The sequence below is a fragment of the Petaurus breviceps genome, unplaced genomic scaffold (assembly GCF_028583685.1).
Source record: "Petaurus breviceps papuanus isolate PSGF00001 unplaced genomic scaffold, PetGlider_PUasm1.0 90897, whole genome shotgun sequence".
Classification (NCBI taxonomy): Eukaryota; Metazoa; Chordata; class Mammalia; order Diprotodontia; family Petauridae; genus Petaurus; species Petaurus breviceps.
Window position 1 is genome coordinate 7,650,112 of NW_027187374.1, and position 22,239 is coordinate 7,672,350.

At 39.1% G+C, this 22,239-nt stretch overlaps 1 protein-coding gene across 5 annotated transcripts in view; it reads right to left on the minus strand.

Annotated features, from left to right (window-relative positions):
• Positions 1-11,955: 11,955 nt before the first annotated feature.
• Positions 11,956-22,239, minus strand: part of GART (phosphoribosylglycinamide formyltransferase, phosphoribosylglycinamide synthetase, phosphoribosylaminoimidazole synthetase) — a 46,080-nt gene continuing 35,796 nt past the window's right edge. For all 5 annotated transcript variants that reach the window (XM_069074936.1, XM_069074937.1, XM_069074938.1 and 2 more), the window contains 3 exons: positions 19,268-19,409; positions 13,194-13,309; positions 11,956-13,085 (listed from right to left, as the gene is read on the minus strand). In XM_069074936.1, coding sequence (XP_068931037.1) covers positions 12,894-13,085; positions 13,194-13,309; positions 19,268-19,409 — 450 coding nt within the window. In that variant the 3' untranslated portion in view covers positions 11,956-12,893. The remainder of the gene's footprint in view (positions 13,086-13,193; positions 13,310-19,267; positions 19,410-22,239) is intronic.

Genomic DNA, 22,239 nt, shown 5'->3' on the forward strand with positions numbered 1-22,239 from the left:
TCCAATAGTAGACAATGTCTGTGACCATTTAGCAACTAGATACAGCTAAGAATGTATGGTGACTTTAAGAACTGTACCCTAAAGATAACTGCAATAAATGGTTGGTTGCTACATCTACATAGTAATCTTTAGGTTCAGCAGCTAGAAGGTTCAGGAGAAAATCCCCAACATTGCCTCAAGACTACCATTGTGTGGTAATATGAAAACTGTGGTGAAGGAACTGAACAGGGCTTTAACAAAATGTCTTAAAATTAATTTTTATTAATCTTTTTTTTTATATCACCAAAATTTCTCCCAGTATCCCTGCCCCCTCTCCTCCCTTTCAGAGAGCCATCCTATATAGGTAAAAACTTCACTCCCTGCAGCAAAACTGACCAATACATTAAGTCTGAAAATATGTGCAAAATACCACACCTATCCACCTCCCATCTAGGCAAAGGAGTGTATGTGGGGGTCTCTTCTCTCTCTCATACTTCTTTATAACTTTGCAACACCACCTTTTAATTGGTTGTGGTGGTTCCTTCTTTTACATTGTAATTGTCATTGTGAATATATTTTGGCTTTTACTTCACTCAGTAAATCTTTTCATATGGCTCTGTACTCATATTTGTTGTTTCTAATAGCACTGGAACAGTTCATGTATCATGTATTCATATTCATGTATCACAAGTTTTTTTGGCCTTTTCCTGACCAAATGGGCAGTCACTTTATTTCCAGTTCTTCCCTACATCGGACTGTTAATATGGCATTTGGGTGGCTTCTGGCTTTGTTGGGACTCTTTGGTACAAGGCATTTTGGAAAGCACTGGATCTCCCCTGTGAACCCAAAGATAAATGCACTCCTGGCACAGGGAGGGAGGAGATGCTGCAATAGTTTAAAAAGTCTTAAAGGAGACAGTGGTAGATAAATTTAGCCTTGGTATGAAGTTGGGAGCAGTTTGACCATTAGGGAAGAGCTCAGGTTTAGGCCTCAGCTATGATGATACTCATGGCAGCATTCCTGACTTAGTATAGGGCCAGTGATGTTACCTATGACAGGGCTTAGGCCTTGGGTAATGTTAAGGTCCCAGCACAAGGAGACATCACTAGGCCTCAATCAATAAACATTTACTTTAAAAATGTCTAGCGTTGAAAGATGAAGTGTCTTGTTTGTGAAACAGCCAGGAGACTAATGTCACTGGATGGAAAAGTGTGTGTTAGGGGGAAAAGGTTTAAGAAGACCTGGAAAGTTGGAGGGGGCTATGAAGGGCTTTAAATGCCAAACAAAGCATTTTGCATTTGCTCCTGGAGGCAATAGGAAGCCATTAGAGTTTAGAGTTTATTGAATGTGTGTGACAATCAGAACTGCACTTAAGAAAAATTCCTTTAGTGACTGAATAAAGGATGGATTGGAGTGGGGAGGAATTTGAGGCAGGTAGACCCACCAGCAGGCTATTGTTATATTCAAGGTATGAAGTAATAAGAGATGTTATAAAGGTGAAATCAACATGCTGTCCCAATAACTTGAATATTCCTGGTGAGAGATAGTGAAGAATTCAAGATGAGTCCTAAGTTTTGAGCCTGAAGGAATGCATGGTGGGTGAAAGATGAAATATTTAGTTATGATGAGGTTATGCTGATCAGAAACTCAGTCAGATCCAAAGATCAGTGCAAGGAGTTTTCTCACAATTGTACATCTCAAGCAATCCATATGTCTTATCTGAAAACTGGCTCTGTACTGATCAGTTATTGTTTCCATGTTCCTTTGATTGTTTACAGACACTTGGGAAGAGTGGGCCATCTCTTTTTCTAAATTTAAGGAATTTCAACTGTTCACTTTCTCCCTCCCAATTCAAAAAGTCCCTAATCTTTCATCCAATTAGAAATCAGATTATCTATTGTTGTATTGTTTCCTTTTAATTAACCTGTCCTTATTTGATTATTTTTAACATATAAAAGTCTGTTTCTCTTGTATTCAGGATCCAGTTCTAAGCTAAAGAAAGAACCTGGTCCTGATTAGGCAATTGCCACACATTGTTTATTAAACTGATATTGTTTGTCCTTCCTTCTTGAAGAGGACCATGCCATCAGGAAGGTGATGCCATGACATGGTAGTAAGTTGGATTTAGGTGGGGGTGCTGTGCAAAGTTGTAGTGGCAATCACACTGTCATACTCAGGATAGCTGCTAGCACAGGTTGTTAGATCTGTTTTACTAGGAAAGACAGCTGTTTATTATATTCACTAGTTCAGGGGAAAAGTCAGCACCCTGAACTTCAGAGAACATACAAACAGAGAAAATACAAGCAGAGAAATAAAAACCAACAGACTGCCTGAATCAAAGCAATATTGCTATATACTTTATATACATCTCTGGATCAAGAGATTACATCTGAGCAGTTGGGGAGCTCTGAAGATAAGGCCACTCAGAATCTCAAACAGGGAATCACAAGATCCTTTTCATAAGTAAGCCTCCATAGCAAAACATCAACTCAGAGTATATATATACTTCTCAGAGCCATTAGGCATCACAACCCTCCTGACTCAGTGCTTAATTAGAAATTAGCAAAAGGTGTGAAAGCCTTCCTACAAGCAAGCTTCCCCTAAGCAGGTTTCCCTTAATGGGCTCCACCAGAGGCCAGTTAATGGGTGGGAAAGATCTTACATTACATTATATTGACATTACATCATACACACACACACACACACACACACACACACACACACACACACACACACACACACACATATTATATTGACATTACAAAAGTCACCAGCCTCACTTTTGTCCTCCTAAACCGTCTGGGTTCAGTGGCAAGATATAGAACAGGAAAACTGAACTGTGGCCCTAGATGCAGTGGGAGACTTTGACCTTTTTAAGTTAAGGTCTGTCCCAGGTCTTAGTGTGACTGAAGCAGCACCCATTCCGTGATTAAGTCTAGGAAGAAATGAGGCAGAGAATGACCTGTTTACCTAGTTAAAAAAAAATCAGTCTGGGAGGGGAGGAACCTCCCAGTTTCTGGCCAATCAGGGCCCAAACAATGGGATGGGACCTATTGTTAGCCAATCAATGAGAAGTCAGAATGATTTGGGTTGAAGGAATGGTCCTTAAGAAAAAAAGGTTTCGGGGCGGAGTCAAGATGGCAGAGTAGAAGCAGTATCTCCCCAGGGCTCCAGTTTCCACCTTCCCCAATCCATGTAAAAAGGGGACTCTAAACAAACTTTGGAGCTGCAGAACCCACAAAATGACACAGAGAAGCTAACCTCCCGCTGAGGAGAGCCCAGAAGGAATCAGCCAGCACAGCGCTTTGGGAGCTGAGCCCAGCCCCACGCCAAGGCTTTAGCCCCAGGGCAGGCCTGACCAGCCACAGGCCTGAGGGACTCCAGATCAGCAGCAGCTGTGGCCATTTCCAGAGTTATCAACACATAGATGGGAAGGACAAAGTGAGAGGTCAGTGCAGTCTGGACTTTGGGACCCAGTAAGTGGGAGTGTGTGCCTTTTGCCCCCAGGGTGAGAAGCCACTGAGACACCACTTGGCAGCTTCAGCTCCTGGCCTGCAGAGTGTAGGGGAACCAAGCACCAGTCTAAGGGGTTATCGCTCTTGCTTTATCCTGCTTGGATCTGGATTGCAGTCTGGGGTGGAGGTCCTGGGGTGTGTGTCCAGCTTGCCAGAGCACGTGGAGACCTCAGAGAGGGCACCCATCTAATACCTCCGGCAGCTGAGAAAACCCCAGTGTTTGCTACTGTCTGGTGGCAGAGTGCTACTGTGGCAAAAAGCCCAGGGGTCAAGTGACTGAGGGGTGACATGACCAGGCAAAGGAAACAAAGCAGACAGAAGATTCCAACATTAGACTCCTATTTTGGGGACAAAAAGGAGCAAAGCATGGAACAGGAGGAAGACAGTGAAGTCAGAACTCCTGCACCAAAAGCTTCAAAGGAAAATACGTGCTGGTTACAGGCCATAGAGGGCCTTAAGAAGCAGATAAGAGAAGTGGAGGAAAAATTGGGAAGAGAAATGAGAACAATGCAGGAAAATTACGAAATGAGAGTCAACAGTCTGACAGGAAAATCCTACCTTAAAAAATAGACTAATTCAAATGGCAAAAGAGGCTCAAAAAGGCAATGAGGAGAAGAATGCCTTAAAAAGCCGAATTTGCCCGATGGAAAAAGAATCTCAAAAGCTCACTGAGGAGAATAATTGCTTCAGAATTAGATTGGATCAAATGGAAGCTAATGACTTTATAAGAAATCAAGATGCTGTTAAACAGATCTAAACAAATGAAAGAATAAAAGGCAAGGTGAAACATCTCATGGGAAAAACCACTGACCTGGAAAATAGATCCAGGAGAGATAATTTAAAAATTATTGGACTACCTGAAAGCCATGATCAAAGTAAGAACCTAGAAATCATCTTCCAGGAAGTTCTCAAAGAAAACTGCCCTGATGTTTTAGAAGTAGAGGGCAAAATAGAGGTTGAAAGAATCCACTGATCACCTCCTGAAAAAGATCCCAAAAAGAAAACTCCTAGGAATATTATAGCCAAGTTCTGGAATTCCCAGATTAAGGAGAGAATATTACAAGCAGCCAGGAAGAAATAATTTGAATATTGTGGAAACACAATCATGATAACCCAGGACCTGGCAGCTTCTACAATGAGGGATCGAAGGGCTTGGAATATGATATTCCAGAGGTCAAAGGAGCTGGGATTAAAACCAAGAGTCACCTACCCAGCAAAACTGAGTATCATGTTTCAGGGGAAAATATGGTCATTCAGTGGAATAGAGGACTTTCAAGCATTCCTGTTGAAAAAAACAGAATTGAATAGAAAAATTGACATTCAGATACAAGAAGCAAGAGAAGCATGAGAAGGTAAACAGGGAAAAGAAATCATAAGGAACTTATCAAAGTTGAACTATTAACATTCCTACGTGGAAAAACAAGAATTGTAACTTATGAAACCTTTCTCAGTAGTTGAAGGGAATAGAAATATATATGTATATATATATGCCTATATATGAGGGTATATGGGCATATGAATACATGTGAATGTGTGTATATATGTTTACAGGTATACATAGATAGAGGGCACAGGACCAATTTAACAGGAAGAGATGATACTTAAAATATGAAATTAAGAGGTAAGAGAGGAATATAATGAGAGGAGATGGGGAGAGACAGAATGGGGTAAACTATCTCATATAGAAGAGGCAAGGGAAAATGGTTACAATGGAGGTCAAAGGAAGAAAAGGAAGGCAAAAGGGAATGGATCAACCTTATTCCCATTGAATTTGGCTTGAGGAGGGAATGAAATACACACTAAATAGGGTATCTCACACTATAGGAGAGTAATGGGGAAGGGGATGATGGAAAGGAGGGCAGGCTGGGGGGGAGGGAAGTTGGAAGCACCCCCTTTTGAAAAGGGATGGGATCAAAGTAGAGAACAGAACAAGTGGGAGGTGGGATAGGAGGGAGGGAAATATAGTCAGTCTTTTATAATATATCTATTATGTTACTGTTTTGCATTAGCCACACATGTACAACCTATGCTGAACTGCTTATCTTCCCAGTAAGGGTGGGTGACAAGGGAGGAAGGGAATGAATCTGGAATTCAAAGTTTTAAAATCAAATGTTTAAATATATATATACTATTATTAATACTATTTTACACATAATCGGGAAATAAGATATACAGGCACTGGGGCATAGAGATCCCTTGGAAAAGTCAAAAGGGGTATGGGAGAAAATATGGGAGAGAGCAGATTGGAGGAGGGGATATCCTGTGGGACTGCTATTTTGGGGCGGTGGGTATGGGAAAAACGGGGAGAAAATTTGTAACTCAAAATCTGGCAGAAATGAATGATGTAAATCAGAAGTTAATAAATCATTTGAAAATAAAAAAGGTTTCAGGGGATCAAAACTTACATTCCTTTGGGCAGAGCACTGGCAGGTAAGGGTATGATACCCTATGTGGACAGATGGAAAGAAAGAAGGAAAGGAAAAGAAAAAGCAGCAGCTCCGATGTTCCTATTTCTACTCACAGAGGTTATTGTTTGTCCTTCTGCTTTTTCTTTCTTTTTTTTTAAGCAATTGGGGTTAAGTAACTTGCTCAAGGTTACACAGCCAGTTATTTCTGGGAGTGGTGCTAAGTATCAGAGCTGGATGCGATCCCAGGTCATCCCCGACACTGGGGCCGGTGCTCTTACTCGCTGTGCTACCTGGTTGCCCCTGTCCCTACTTCTTGAAGAGGACCATGACATCAGGGAGGTGATGCTATGACATGTAAGTGAATTGGATTTAAGTCAGGGAGGGCTTGTTTACAGATTGGGAAGAGTGGGACACCTCTTTTTCTGAATTTAAGGAATTTCAACTGTTCACTTTCTCCCTCCCAATTCAACAAGTCCCTAATCTTCCAGTTAGAAATCAGATTATCAAATGTTGTATTGCTTCCTTTTACAGATCAGACCTTTGTTTCCTCACACATTTTATCTTTCACCCACCACATCTGGGAGGATGGTGTTGCTCTCTACAGGAATAGGGAAAGCAAGGTGTGGTAGGGAGGCTTTAGGGGAAAGATAATGAATAAGTTCTATTTTGGACATGTTGATATCTACTGGACATCTAGTTACCATGCCTTTGGATTTGTCAAATAATATATGGGAAGGTATGTTAAAATCAGACTGTTTCCCCGCTGCGCCCGCACCCCACTTCCCCCCAAACTACTAGGAAGGTTTAAATATATGTGTATATATAAAATTTTAAAAGTTCTTAAAACCAAAAAGAGAACATTTTATCATATACAGAATATAAAAGATACTATATGAAACTGTGAATCTTCGTTTCATACTTACTTGCAAAGTATTTCCCCCCCAGTTTATTAAATGATTTATTTTTAGTTTTCAACATTCACTTTCATAAGATTTAAATTTTCTCTACCTCCTTCCCTGCTCCCTCCCAAAGATGGCTTGCAATATGATATGGGCTCTACACATACACTCCTATTAAACACATTTTCACATTAGTCATGTAGTATAGAAAAATTATATCAAATGGAAAAAACCATGAGAAAGGAACCCCCCCTCCCAATAAAACAAAACAAAAAAGAAAATAGTCTGCTTCATAGTTCTTTTTCTGAATGTGGCTAGCATTTTCCATTATCTGTCCTTTGGAATTGTTTCAGGTCCTTGCATTGCTGAGAAGGACTAAGTCTATCAAAATCAGTTCTTGCACACTGTGGCTGTTACTGAGTACAATGTTCTCCTGGATTTGCTCCCCTCACTCAACATCAGTTCATATAAGTCTTTCCAGGTTTCTCTGAAGTCAGCCTATATTCATCAGTTCTTATAACACAACAGTATTCCATTACATTCATATACCATAGCTTGTTAAGCCATTCCCCAATTGATGGACAGCCCCTCAATTTCTAGTTCCTGGCCACCACAAAAAGAACTGCTATAAATATTTTTGTAAATGTGGGTCATTTTCCCATGTTTATGATTTCTTTGTGATACAGCCCTATAAGTGATTATTGCTGGGTCAAAGGGTATGCACATTTTTATAGCCCTTTGGGCATAGTTCCAAATTGCTCTCCAGAATGGTTGGATCAGCTCACAGCTCCACCAACAATGAATTAGTGTTCCAACATTCCCATATCCTCTGCAACAGAACTGCAAAGTACTCATAACTACACAAAAAACAATGCTCCAAATTACTAGTAAGAAATGCAAATCAAAACATCCCTGAGGTTTCAACCCCATACCCTGAAAATTGGCAAAAATGGCACAATGTTGGAGGGGTTGTAGAAAGATAGGCACACTAATATATTTAGTAGAGCTGTGAAACAGCATAACTGTTTTGAAAAGCAATTTGGAATTCCATCAATAAAAAAACCCCCCACAATACTTCAAAATATGTATAGCAACATTTTTTGTGACAGATATGAATTGGAAACAAAGTAGATGTCCAGTGATTGGGGAATGGCTAAAGAAATTGTGATACATGAATATTACTGGGTTGTAAGAAATGGTCTGTGTAAATATTGAGAAGCATGTAAAGATTTTTATGAAAGATGTAGAATGAAGTAGAGCCATAAAAACAATATATACAATAACTATAACAATGTAAATGGAAAGAATAACACCTAAAAATAAAAAAATATAACAAGTCAAGTGGGACTTGAAAAGATATGAGAAGACACCCCTAACCTACCATGTGGGTGGCATATTCACGGGTGTTGTACATTATACATAGTTTTGCACTTCTTGAATGTCTCAGCCAATTGTGCCAACTCCTCTTTTCCTTTCCCAAAAATACTGTCATATGGATGATGGCTCTCTGGGATGAGGAGGGTAGGGTACATGGGAATACTACAGTAATGTAAGAAACAGAAAATATAAATTAGAAACTTATTTTTAAAATTAGCATCAAGGCTTAAAAAACTTTTCAGGGAGTTTTAATGGTTCTTAATTTTTCTTGATGTTTTTAGGGCCAGTTCTTTATTATATCAGATCTACCATTTTCTTTTTACCTCTACTTAATAGTATTTCCTCCTTCCCCCAATTACATGTAAAGCTAGTTTTCAACATTCACTTTTTTTTTTAAGCAATTGGGGCTAAATAACTGGCTTAAGGTTACACAGCCAGTTATTTCTGGGTGTGGTGCTAAGTATCCGAGCCTGGATTTGATCCCCGGGTCACCCCGACAGACACTGGCACCCAATGCTCTCACTTGCTGAGCCACCTGGCTGCCCCTAAGCAATTGGGGTTAAGTAACTTGCTCAAGGTTACATGGCCAGGTGTTTCTGGGTGGGTAATAAGTGTCTGAGCCCGGATTTGATCCCCAGGTCATCCCCCCAGGTCATCCTGACACTGGAGCCAGTATTCTTACTCGCTGTTCTACCTGGCCGCCCCTCAATATTCACTTTTATAAGATTTTGAGTTCCAAATATTTTTTCCCTCCTCTCCAAGATGGCAAGCAATCTGATATAGGCTATGCATGTACAATTATATTAAGCATATTAATAATAATAAAATGAAAACAAAAGGGGAAAACCATGAGAAAGAAAAAAAATAAAATAGTATGCTTTGATCTGCATTCAGATTCCAGTTTTTCCTCCAGATAAGGATAGCATTTCCCATCATGAGTCTTTTGCAATTGTCTTAGATCACTGTATTCCTGAGAAGAGCTAAGTTTATCAAAGTTGATCATTGCACAATGTTGCTATTATTGTGTACAATGCTCTCTTGGTTCTAATCCAGTCATCTCTACCATTTTCTTAATCCATTTATTTTTCAAGTCTCTGCTTATAGTGTTTAGAAATTTAATTTTCTTTTGGGGATATTTAAATCTACAATTAAAAAAAATACTGATTGGGGTCTTATTTGGTTTACTCATTTCTCTAGCTTTAGTTCTAGAACTAGAACTAGGTTTTGCCAAGGTCAGGATTCACTTCTGGTGGATGATTGGTCATATTTGGACTTGACCTGGGTCATCTGTGTTCCTGCATAGATCTCCTCCTCCTGGGATTAGGTCCCCTGGGATCTCTGAGGTTCACAGTAGAGGGACCTCCATGGCATCTCAAGACTAAGTGCTAGGAATCTTAAAGCCCCTGGGGCTGTGGCGTCCAGGTCTAAGTGCTGCCAAGCTATGCTGGTTGCTGCCATTTCCCCAGGGCTTCCAAGGTCCCCACCTGCGGGCCTTCTGAAGAGAGCCATCTGCTCTTGCTGCATCCAGACACAAAGCCTTGCAGTACACAATGGCTCTGGTTGCACTAAATCCACCAGCTTGGTCAACTAGGCTGATGGTGTCTTTATTGGTGGCTCCCTTTCCCATAGTTATGGGCTTCTGGCTGACTTTTTCTGCAATTCTGCGGTGGAAGAAATCACTGTAGTTTCTCATTACATTTCTTGATTATTTCATCTGGTATGAATTTCAGGTTTTTTGTAGGAGTAGGTATGTAAAAGCTGGGTGGTCTGCCTCTTGTTTAAGTGGCCATCTCGGCCAGTCCAGCAAGGTTTTTGTAAGTCTTATTAAAAACAACCCAAAAATGCACAAATAAAATATCCTTAAATTCAAACTACATTTTTTTGGGGCCTCTGCATACATTGAAATATTTTGTTCTTTCCAGTTATAGTAATCTTGCCTTTATGTGTGACAAATTAGGAAAAGATCATTACCACAAATAATTTGAACTCACATGCATGATCCCCTTTTTAGCTTTGTTGCTAATCATACCTTGTGGAATGAGAATAAGCTTTCCTTTGGTATAAACTGAGAACTGCTCAGCTGTTAGTGAACTTGAGTATGCAGTAGTATTCTAACCCTGAGTACAGGTGAATATTGTAGGCTGTACACTGTAAAATACTGACAGACTCAACTAGAAAATTCCAAAATGGGGCCTTGCCCTGAGGGTTGCGAGCTTTCCCAAAAATCACTCTTGCTATTAGGTAGTAGATCTTTTCACTTCAATCGCATCCCACAGCAAACTTAGTGTAGATAGATAGTTGGAAGTGGGGTGGATAGTAAGTAGCCTTGGGTGCAATTGGGGGGTGTTGAATAAAATTAAGGGGGCAGTGGAAGCATTAAGAAAAGGAAATTTTGAAAAACCATTCATACATGTTTCATCTGTTTTGTAAGAGTTAAAGTCATAGTGATTACATTATTTTTCCACACAAAATGAAAGTTTTAACCAATCAGTGGTCAAGTCTGCCCACAGGTCTTAACAAGTAAGTGTTGCGAGGCCAGTGTGTGGTACATTGTGGGCAAGTCCAGCATGTATCAGTAGAAATATGTGCATGTAATGACTTGTTTACAACATAAGTTATATGATGTAATATTGCATCATCAAAATTTTAATGCAGGAAAACCCCCACAAATTTACAATAAATTATTAAAGATGCATCATGTAAAAAAATTACATTTTTTGGAAACGATGCAAATTAAAAAATAAAAACCCATTAAAGCATTAAAGAAAGTAGATTGGAGGGAAGGGCAAGTAAATTTTTTTTTTTAAAGGGAGCAGCAGGCCAAATAAGTTTGGGAACCTCTATTCTAAACTATTAAGCTTAGAAGTTGGCTTCTTTTAATAGCTTAGAACTGCACTAAGATTCTCAGGGGATACTGTACACACACATATGTCTGTGTAGTGTATGCGCAAATAGGTATGTGTATAAGAGTGACATAGTACATAGAGAGTGGGACTCAAGAGTCAGGAAGACATGAGTTTAATGCCTTACACACAAACACACCAGAGTGACCCTGGTTAAGTCATTTAACCTCTCAGGCTGTTTCCTCATCTGTAAAATGAGGATAAAAGTACCTATCTCACAAGGCTGTTGTGAGGATCAAATGACTTATCAAAACATAATGCACTTGGTAAGCTTCAAAGCTCTGAAGAAATGCTGTATATAAGGAGTCAAAACCTGGGTCGATTGGAGAAGGCAACATTCTGGTTTTACAATCTTTTGGATAATTATAGTGTCAAAATAGTTGGATACCAGAAAATTGTATGCTGTTAGTGAGATACAAGAAGCTTATAAGTTTCTTTCTGAAACTGGGGTGTTATCTAAGGATGATTAAAGCCTCTAAATTAAAGAACAAAGAGGGAAAAGTCGGTAAGGAGGAAATTTAAAGCAGTACATATATACAGCTTGAGGAAGAGGCTTTAACTGCAATTTAAATCAACACATTAGCCTGCTTAGTTTGCTGAATGAAAAAAAAAATATTTAAAGAATGACAAGTGATAAAGATCAGAGGGACAGAATAGGAAAGATGAGGAAGGGGTCAGGGTAAAGTCCTGTTTGATGGATGGAGAAATTTGACATCTTGTTTGACGGGGAATGAAAAGACAACCGTCTAGCTAAAGCTTAGATAATCATGTGAGATTTAAGACAGTTATTTGTATATTTGTTTCACATATAGAGAGCTTTATTTTATGTTAAGTTTGGTATTATATGGGAAGTAGACAGGTTTCTCAGCTAGTCTTTATGATATCATCTTATTTTTATTTTCTTTTTAAATATATTTTTATTAATTTTGTTAAATGTTTCCCAATTACATGTAATAAAATATTTTTAACAATCATTTAAAGAAAATTTTGAGTTCCAAATTCTCTCCCTTCTTGAAGAAGCAAGCAATTTGATTTCAATTATACATATGAGGCCCTGCAAAACATTTCTGTATTAGCCATCTTGCAAAAGAAAAACAAAAACCAAGAAAAATAGAAAAGTAAAAAAAACTATGCTTCAATTTCAGTTTCCATTAGTTCTTCCACTGGAGGTGGATACCATTTTTCATCCTCTGTCCTCTGGAATTGTCTTGGATCAGAATATTTTAAGTCATTCATACTTACACAATATTGCTGTTACTGTGTACAGTGTTCTGGTTCTGCTCACTTCACATCCGTCCATATAAATCTTTCCAGGTTTTTTTGAAATCAATCTGCTCTTCTTATAGCACGACAGCATTCCATCACGACCATGTACAGCACAATTTGTTCAGTCATTCCCCAATGAGCATCCCCTCAATTTCTAATTCTTTGCCACCACAAAAAGAGCTGCTATAAGTATTTTTGTACATATGGGTGATATATTAATCTTATGTGGAGGGCTGTTGTTAGTAAGGAATAGGATTTTTTTTAAACAAACAGATGTAAAGGTTTCTCCTCTGTTTGCTAGTATTTTGTATGCATGACAGAAAGTACAAATAACCACACTTGACAGATAAATACAAATTTTTTTTTTTGGAGGGCAATTGGGGTTAAGTGACTTGCCCAAGGTCATATGGCTAGTTTTTTTTTGTGTTAAGTGTATGAGGCCGGATTTGAACGCAAGTACTCCTGACTCCAGGGCCAGTGCTCTATTCACTGCGCCACCTAGCCACCCCCTAAATACAAATTCTTTCTCTCTAAATTTATGGTGCTTTATTCCTCTTTACTCCAACAAATTTTTCCATTTTCTCCAAGTTTTACTGAACCACTGGCCACCATCTGTAAAGCAGCGGGAAATGCTTTATGCTCTGCTATTTTTACTCTTTCCGATAAAGTTGCAACAGTGTCACCTCTCATTACTGGGACAGCCTCTTGAACAATAATTTGTCCAGAATCCACTTGTTCCTACAAAAAGAAAATTTGCTTTCAATATATACAAAGCTAACCTTAGCCATTACAAATTATCTGTATAACTTTAAAGCAGCTAATTTTTTAGGAAGGAAAGAGACTTACAGTCACAAAATGTACTGTACAGCCAGTGACTCTCACTCCAGCTTCAAGAACCTGCTCATGGGCATTTGAACCCTTAAAAGAAGGGAGCAATGATGGGTGGATGTTGAGTATTTTACCTAGAAATTAAAACAAAAAACTGTGATTAGAGTTTAGACCTCCCGGATGCAGAATTGTACTATTGACACAGATCAGGTCCATCACATGCAGGATGACTTTATAATAGTTACATCTTTTGCTAAGTACCTATTTAATACATACTATGACTTAAGTATTATACAGAACTAATGCTAATAGTGTTATAGCTTTCAGTCACCATTTTTAAGATTCTAGCAATCAAGGAACTTATACTCTTACATACACACACACATACCCACATATCCACAATTTGAGGACAGAAATAAAACTGATTATGGGAATTCAGAGGAGGTTTCCCATATGAGGCCACAAAAGAGTCGATCCTTGAAGGATGCTAAGTATTTTAAGAGGAAGAGGGGGAAGGGAATAAGCATTTATAAGCACCTACTATGTGCAAGGTGTTGTACTAATTACTTTTCAAATATTCTTTCATTTTATCCTCACAAAAATCTTGTGAGGAAGGTACTATTATTATGACTTGCCCAGGGTCACACAGCTAGTAAGTGTCTGAGGGTAGATATGAAGTCTTCCTGACTCCAGGAGCAGGGGTCTATCCATTGTCTTACCTAGCTAGGTAGGCAGAGACTAGAGCCTGTGCAAAGATATGGAAATGTTGGGTAGGTGGGTGGATAACCTGCAGAGTTGAAGGAATGTTAAGTAGCTTGGCTTGGCTGTAACACTGAGTATATAATGGGACAATGTGAAATAAACCTAGAAGGGTGGATTTATGCAGAGTAATACTACAAATAACTGTGTAATTTATATATTCTAGGGCAAGAGGAAAACTACAGGATTTTTTTTTTTGCTTTGGGGAGGGGGGAAGGCAGGGCAATTGGGGTTAAATGACTCGCCCAAGGTTATGTGGTTAGGAAGTGTTAAGTGTCTGAGGCCAGATTTGAACTCAGGTCCTCCTGACTCCAGGGTTGGTGCTCTATTCACTGTGCCACCTAGCCACCCCAGGAGATTCTTAAACAGTAGAATAACCTGGGTGAAGCATCCTTTAAGAACGTCATTTTGACATGGGGTGGAAGATGGATTGGCAAGTGGAAAGACTGGAAGCAAGAAGGTGGATTAGGAAGATGAGGGGTGATGAGAGCCTGGACTAGGAGGGGTGTGCAAAAGATGTTACACAAATACAAGTGCCAAGACTTGACAAATGATTGGATAGGAAGGGGGAAAGTCCAGGAAGACTTTGGGTGATTGGAATGGTAGGGATGAGGGGAAGGGTTTCAACAGAAATAGGGAAGTTTGAAGATGAACAGTTGAAGGTGCAAAGATAAATTTTTTGGGGGGGCTTTTTGAAAGGGGGAAGGCAGAGCAATTGATTTGTTAATTGGTTAAGTGACTTGCCCAAGGTCACGTGGCTAGTAAGTGTTAAGTGTTTGAGGCCAGATTTGAACTCAGGTCCTCCTGACTCCAGGGCCTATGCTCTATTCACTGTGCCACCTAGCCACCCTGGTGCAAAGATAATTACTCCTATTTTGGACACAATAATTTTGAGATGTCTAAGGGACATCTAATAGTTAGTACTATGGGCCTAGAATTTGGGAGAGAGAATAGGGCTAGACATGCAGATTTAGGAGTCCCTGCTAAGAGGACAATTAAAGAGAGATGAGGAGATGATGAAGAAAGGGTTTAGGGAGGTAAGAGGGGGGGAGGGGGAGAAAGATATGGATGAAGATTCAACATAGGCTAACTCTGAAGTAGTTACACAGAAGAAAATACTGTTAAAAGCTGCAGAGACCAAGAAGGGCAAGGTCTGAATCAGATTTAGCAATTAAGAGATAACATGTAATTTTGGATGCAGCAGTTTTAATTGAGTGATGAGGCTGAAAACCAGATTGCTAGAGACTGAGAAATGATTTTTCTGGGAGGCTGCTTACAAAACAGAAAAGATTGAGGATGATTATTTCATGGAATGGCAGGTTGATGTGATTTTATCATGCATTTTTTATTTTTTTTTTATTAATTTGTTTGTTTCCTTTTAGTTTACAGGATTCAATTCCACAATTCCTTGAGTTTCACATTTTGTCCCCCCCCCCCCATGGCGGCTTATAGTCAAGTATAGGATCTGTAGATACTTTCACATTATACATTAGTCAGGTTATAAGGATGGATTGTACCAGCTGGAATGAAAAATGGTAAAGAGGACATAAAACCAAATAAGAGAAGGAAAAAGATCAGGTATTTTGCTTCCACCTGGATATAAACTTAGTTCTTTCTAGTTCTTTCTCTGGATGCACATATTTCTCTCCATCATGAGTCTTTTGGGATTGACTTATATCACTGCATTGCTGAGAGGAGTCCAGTCTATCAAAGTTGGTTCATCACACATATGTTGTGTCTGTAATTGTGTACAAATTTCTCCTGGTTCTGCTCCTCATTTCTTATAGCACAATAGTATTCCATAACATGCATATACTACAACTTATTCAGCCATTCCCCAATTGATGGGCACCCCCTTAATTTCCAATTCTCTGCTACCACACAAAGAGCTGCTATAAACATTTTTGTACATATGGGTCTTTCTCTCATTTCTATGATCTCTTTGGGATATAACCCTAGGAGTGGTATTGCTGGGTCAAAGGGTATGAAAGTATTTATAGCCCTTTGGGCATAATTCCAGATTGCTCTCCAGAAAGGCTGGATCAATTCACAACTCCACCAGCAATGCATTAGTGTTCCAATTTGCCCACATCCTCTCCAGCATTTGTCATTTTCCTGTTTTGTCATCTTAACCAATCTGACTGGTGAGATGTGGTACCTCAGTTGTTTTGATTTGCATTTCTTTAATCAGTAGTGAATTAGAGCATTTCTTCATGTGCTTATGGATAGCTTTAATTTCTTTCTCTGAAAACTGCCTGTTCATATCCTTTGACCATTTATTAATTGGGGAATGACTTGTATTCTTATAAATTTGACTCAATTCTTGGTCGATGTGATTTTAAAAGATGGAAAGATCCAGGCATGTTTGTATGAAGCAGGAATCAGCAAATAAGGAGATAGTTGTGATTGAAGATGGGATGGTAATCAAAAAGCAAGCACTGGGAGAATTCATGATGAAGAGCATAAGTAGTGGATTTGCCACACTGAGAAGAAAGGTCATCTTTCTATTACAGCCTGCAACAAAGAAAAGAATGGGGATGGGGAAAGGAGCAACCCTAAGATGGATTTCTTCTCTTTCCCTTGGAAAAGTAAGAGGTGGAGTCCTCTGCTGTGGGTAACTAGCACAGAAGGTTTATGTAGAAATAAGATTTAGAACCAGCACTGTGGGAAGTAGGATAGAAAGCCAAGGAGGGGAAAATAAGAGTTGCTATTCAGTAATTACAGCCCAATTGAGATTAGGTAATACAAACATAATGTAGTGGACAACCTAGTTGGGAGTTATGTGGTTTCTTTCAACAGTGCAGGATATACATAAAAGATAAATGGTGGGTGGCAAGGAATTCAAGAACAGAACAGAGTTTATGAGAGAACTGGGTAACTATAGAGACAAGATTTCAAAGGGAGGGAGTAAAGCCAGTAAGGCCCGCAGGCTGTATGTTGTGCAGGCCAGTTTTTACATCCTCCACATTTTTTGAGGGCCACCTGAAATGCATTAGTGGGCTGCATGTTGTGCAGGCCTGGAGTAGGAGAAGGAGGGATGTTAAAAATGAAGATAAAGAATTGGTTTAGAAGGAGAAAACTTGAATAGAAATGGAAGGATAGGAGACCATCCTATCAATAGTCAGTGTCAAAATATGGGAGTTCAGACTTAAGGAAATATAGAATACTTATGGATGATATTGTTGAGATCAGAAAGGTGTGACCATCTCTGTGTGACTGAGGTGGAATGAAGATATAGATATAGAAGTTGGAGAAGTTAAATGCGACTCAGGATATTTGCGGACATCAACTGATAAACTGAAGTCGTTCCACATGCAAAGGCAAGTAGAAGGGAATACTGTGGGTTTCATGTGAAACTCAAGAAAGCAGGGAGAATGACCTGAGAGCCAACAGAAGACTACCATCAGGATCTGGATAGGGTTATACAGATAGAGAAAACTTCAGACTGTTGAATAATTATTGCAGTGGGGGTCTGGAAGTTATGGGGAACAAAGAGTATACCTATTCATTTCTTTCTTCTTGTCGAGGAAGCCAGAAAGCATGAGAAAAGGCACAAGCACCATTGTGAAGATATGCCAGGTATGAGGTATATCTAGTGAAGGTAGCAGGAGGGGATTTTTTTCCTCCTCTCTCCCTTGTCTAATCCTTCTGAAGTTGATGTGGTAGTGAAGACTGTCAAGGGATAACATCCTCAAGGATGCAAGTCACAAGTAGAAGAGGCATGGTGACTCAATAAATAAACAAATAAATATTAAGTGCCTACTATGTGCCAGGCATTTGTGCTAGGCTCTAGGGATGAAACAATCCTTATGCGTGAAAACAATCCCTCTAACCTGTGCTCATTCTAAAGGTAGGGAAGAGGAAGGGACTAATGGGGTGGGTGGGAGGAGAGAGAACGACCATAAGAACATACGTGATTAAGTAAAATCACTGTTAGCCATGTGAAAGATAGATTGGAATGGAGAGAGACTTGAGGGAGGGAAACTAGGAGACTACTGTGATAATCAGTGTGAGAAGTGATGAGGGCTTCAACTAAGGTGGATACTCTAAGAGTAAAGACAAGGCGCAGCACATGTAATGGTGTGGAAGTAGGGTCTCTTGGTCCATCATTCCGGTTTTTTTTTTCCTTTTTGGAAGGGTGAGGGCAGGGCAATTGGGGTTAAGTGACTTGCCCAAGGTTACACGGCTAGTAAATGTTAAGTGTTTGAGGCCAGATTTGAACTCAGGCCCTCCTGACTCCAGGGCTGCTGCTCAATTCACTGTGCCACCTAACCACCCCCCTTGGTCCATCATTCTGAAAAGTTTAATAGGCAACTGTGAAAAAGTTCAGTAGGCAGTGAAAAGCTAAAAGTAGGAATAATGGAAGGAAGAAGGTATGTAGTGAGAATGAAAGGTAACTTTCTATGGTAGAAAATTCACTGGGAAGCTGGGTATATGTTTAGGGAGTACATAAAAATGAGGGGTATCAGAAGTAAAACTTTCTATGTGGGAGATGTATACATAATTACTATCTCACCCTGACTTTAAATAATATAGCGCAGCAAAATGGAAGGTATATTGGAGTGGGAGCAAAGAGATATGATTTCTAGTCTTTGCTCTGCAATTAATTAGCTCTGTGATTCTATGCAAATCATTTAATCTTTCTGGGTTTAAATTTTCCCGTGTGACAAACTGTTCAATGGTCCATTTCAAACATGCTGTCTCATAGGAATCTCAATCCCAACATGTTAAAAACAGACTTCATTATCTTTTCAGTCCACCCTCTACTTTTCTGAACTTTCTTATAGTTGTTGAAGGCACTGCTCTCATTCCAGTCACTCAGGTCTATAATGTCATTGTAAAACACAATCTCAATACCCCCACACCTCTCACTTTAGATTTTGCAGGATTTCATGATTTATAGGCCATTAATCATGAGAATATTGATATAAAAAATAAATGCTCATAAACTTGTTTCAATTCAGCCTTCTCACATAATCTAAAGAAACAGGTCTGACAAATCTACTACTTCAAAACATTTCTAGGATTTTTGGTAGAAAAGAATTTATCACTGAGCATATAAACAAAACAAACCTCTCAACTTATTCTAATTTTAGAAAGAACATTAATATTTAGCAGACCAAGGGAAAATGAGAAAAGTATTCTGGTCCACAGACATGCATTAAAACTCTGTGAATGGTTATGATAAAAAAAAAATTCTCACCTTTAGAAGTTGCTTAGACTACTTTGCACAGAAATAAAATCTCAAACATTTCACTTTATGGAACAAAAACTTAATACCAAAGATTGTCTTTTGGGCTGGCTTAGAGTTGTTAAATAAATAAACTACTTACCATTCCATTTTTGGACAAAAGGACCAGACAGAATTCTCATAAATCCTGCAAGACAGACTAGGTCAACGGAGAACTCTTCAAGGACACTGTCAATTTCACTGTCAAATTCTGAACGACTTTTATATAATTTATGATTAATTACCTGTAGATTAAAAGATGGTACATAAAAACCAATTGTCTCAAAGGTATAATCAAGTCATAAAAAAATTACATATTATACTAAAGTCAAGATTGGATACTTTACTGAGGCACAAAGGTTACCTTGGTTTTTTGGAAGGTTTTGCCATAAGAGAATGACAAGGACTTCTGTAATGGGAATGTAAATTTTAAGGATCTTCCCTGCCCCTAGGCTAAAGTGCACCTGGAGCCTGGGGTGGGAGGCTTGTTTTTCAGTAGATACTTCTTGATTGGCCAGTGGGTCCAGAAGGTTGTTACATTCTCTGAGCCAGGAGCAGGCTATATAACCCCTGATGTGTAGCTTTGTTTTGGGGGCTCACTTTGAGAAGTATTCTGTGATTTGATATGGATTCTGGGAAGCCGTTGTCCGGAGGGCCCCCCCCCCCCCCTTGAAAAAACCCAGATGTTGACTGGGTATGGATGTAATGGTTGGACAGTTTGGAAATCTATCTACTTGATCTGTTTCTGTCTTGATAATTCTGTCTGTGTATTCTGAAGTTCGGGGTGCTGACTTTTTTCCCCTGAACTAGATAAACGATATATGTTTGACTGATTAAAGTAAGCTTGTTAACCCATTTTGAATTGCTTTCCTTTATCAAAGCAGATCCAAGAACCTGTGTTGGCAGCAAACCCTGAGGATGCTTGGGGTGCTTGCTGCTACAACTACCTAAACTGAAAAAGCATTAGGTATAGGACCAGTCACTATGCATCTATTATTCTAAATTCAATTCAAATATATAAGAAAATTATTATGTAGAAAAATGAACTTGGGATATATGGATGAAAAGCAATATAGTACCCTGACTCTCAAAGATATTATCATCTAGGTGAGTGTGGGGTTAGAAAACACATATGCACAAATAAGCATGACTATGATGTGAAGCAGAATGCAATGATGTCAAAGGAGAGATCCAAATATGACAATGAAAAAGTTCTAAGAGTGAAATATCACTAATCTAGGGAAATTTGATGGAAGTTATATAATGGACATCTATATAGTATTTCAAAGGAACTTTACATATATTGGCTCATTTGAGCTTCATCACAAATCCATTAGAGATAGATATGACAGGTGTTTCACCTCATATTTTAGAGCTGAATAAAGTAAAGGTCGGGGAAACTGACTTGCTCAAGTTCTGTTAATGTCAGAGGATGAATCTGAATCCAGGTCTTCCTGATTCTAAGTCTCTATCCTCTATATCATACTACCAAAAGACACAGAGGAAATAGGAACCAAGTGTGGAAGAATGGCTGGCATTCCCAAAGGATGGGAATGAGGATAAGAATAGAAAATGAGAGAAGTTATATGTTAAGATCAGCTAGCTAGGGGCAGCCAGGTAGCACAGCAAGTGAGAGCACTGGCTCCAGTGTTGGAATGACCTGGGGATCAAATCTGGGCTCCCAATCAAATAATCAAAACTTAGCACCCACCCAGAAACACCTGGCCATGTAACCTTGAGCAAGTTACTTAACCCCCGATTGCTTTAAAAAAAAAAAAAGATCAGCTAGCTGGAGTCTGTGTAGTACAGGTACAACATGCCCATGCAATAAAACTGGACAGATGGGCTAAAAAGATAATTTTTATTTTGTCCTACATACAACAGGAAGTCTTTTAAGATTTTTTAAGCAGGAAAAGCAAAGCAGTGAGACATGTTTTGGGTAAGGGAGAGACCAGCACAGAGAGATGACTTAGAAAGCTACTTTAAAAAGCCCAGGTGAGGGGTACTCCACCAGAGTAACAGCAATGTATGTGGTAAAGGGGATATATTTGAAACTTAATGAAAGGTGTGGATAGACAGTAGTTTCTATGACATGTATCTCTTGAGGTTGATGGCAAAACTTCACCTGGTCACAGATTTAATTTGCTATTGATGCATGAACATAAGAAGCATTTATTACGGGGACTGGATACAAAGAGGAAAAATAGAAACAGTCTTACCTCATAAGGCAGAGGGGAACATAAATAAATGTAAACAGGATAAAAAAATAAAAAGTAATTTTGGTGGGAAATAGCAACTAAAGAATTGATCAGAAAAGGCTCCAGGTAGGAGGTAGACATATTGCTTAGTTTTATATTTAAAAAAATCCATATTCCTTCTCTTCCCCCAACTAAGAATGAAAGAAAAACTTCTGGGACAAACATATATAGTCAAGCAAAACAAATTTCCACATTAGCTATGGCCAATAAATAAATAAATCTCTCATTTTCCACTGATTCTTTCACTCTCCATTTGGAAGTGGGTAGCACTCTTAAGTTCTGTTTATTTCATTCTCCATCTATTCATTATGTTTTCCCAAGTTTCTCTGAAGCCATATTCTTTATTTCTATTTTTTTTTTCTTTTTGGAGGACAATTGGGATTAAGTGACTTGCCCAGGATCACACATCTAGTTTATGTGTTACATGTCTGAGGCTGGATCCGAACCCAGGTCCTCCTGACTCCAGGGCCGGTGCTCTATTCACTGCGCCACCTAGCCGCCCCCTTCTTTATTTCTTACAGCACAATAATATTCCATTACATTTTTGCCTTTTCAATAAAAGCTGTATTTTTACACATTCTTAGTTCGTTCTGCTTAAGACTAATCCCTCCTTAAAGTACCCTCCTACTAATTCCTCATATCGCCCTTCTCTCATTTCCCTGAGTAAGATAAATTTTTGTACCCTCTGTGTGCACTTTGCTTTTCTGCCCATTTCAGATGAAAGTGCGGTTCAAACCTAATTCTAATCTCTTCCTTGTTTGCATAGATATCTACCCTCATGTCTTATTATGTGGGATAATTTCCCCTAACCTTTCTT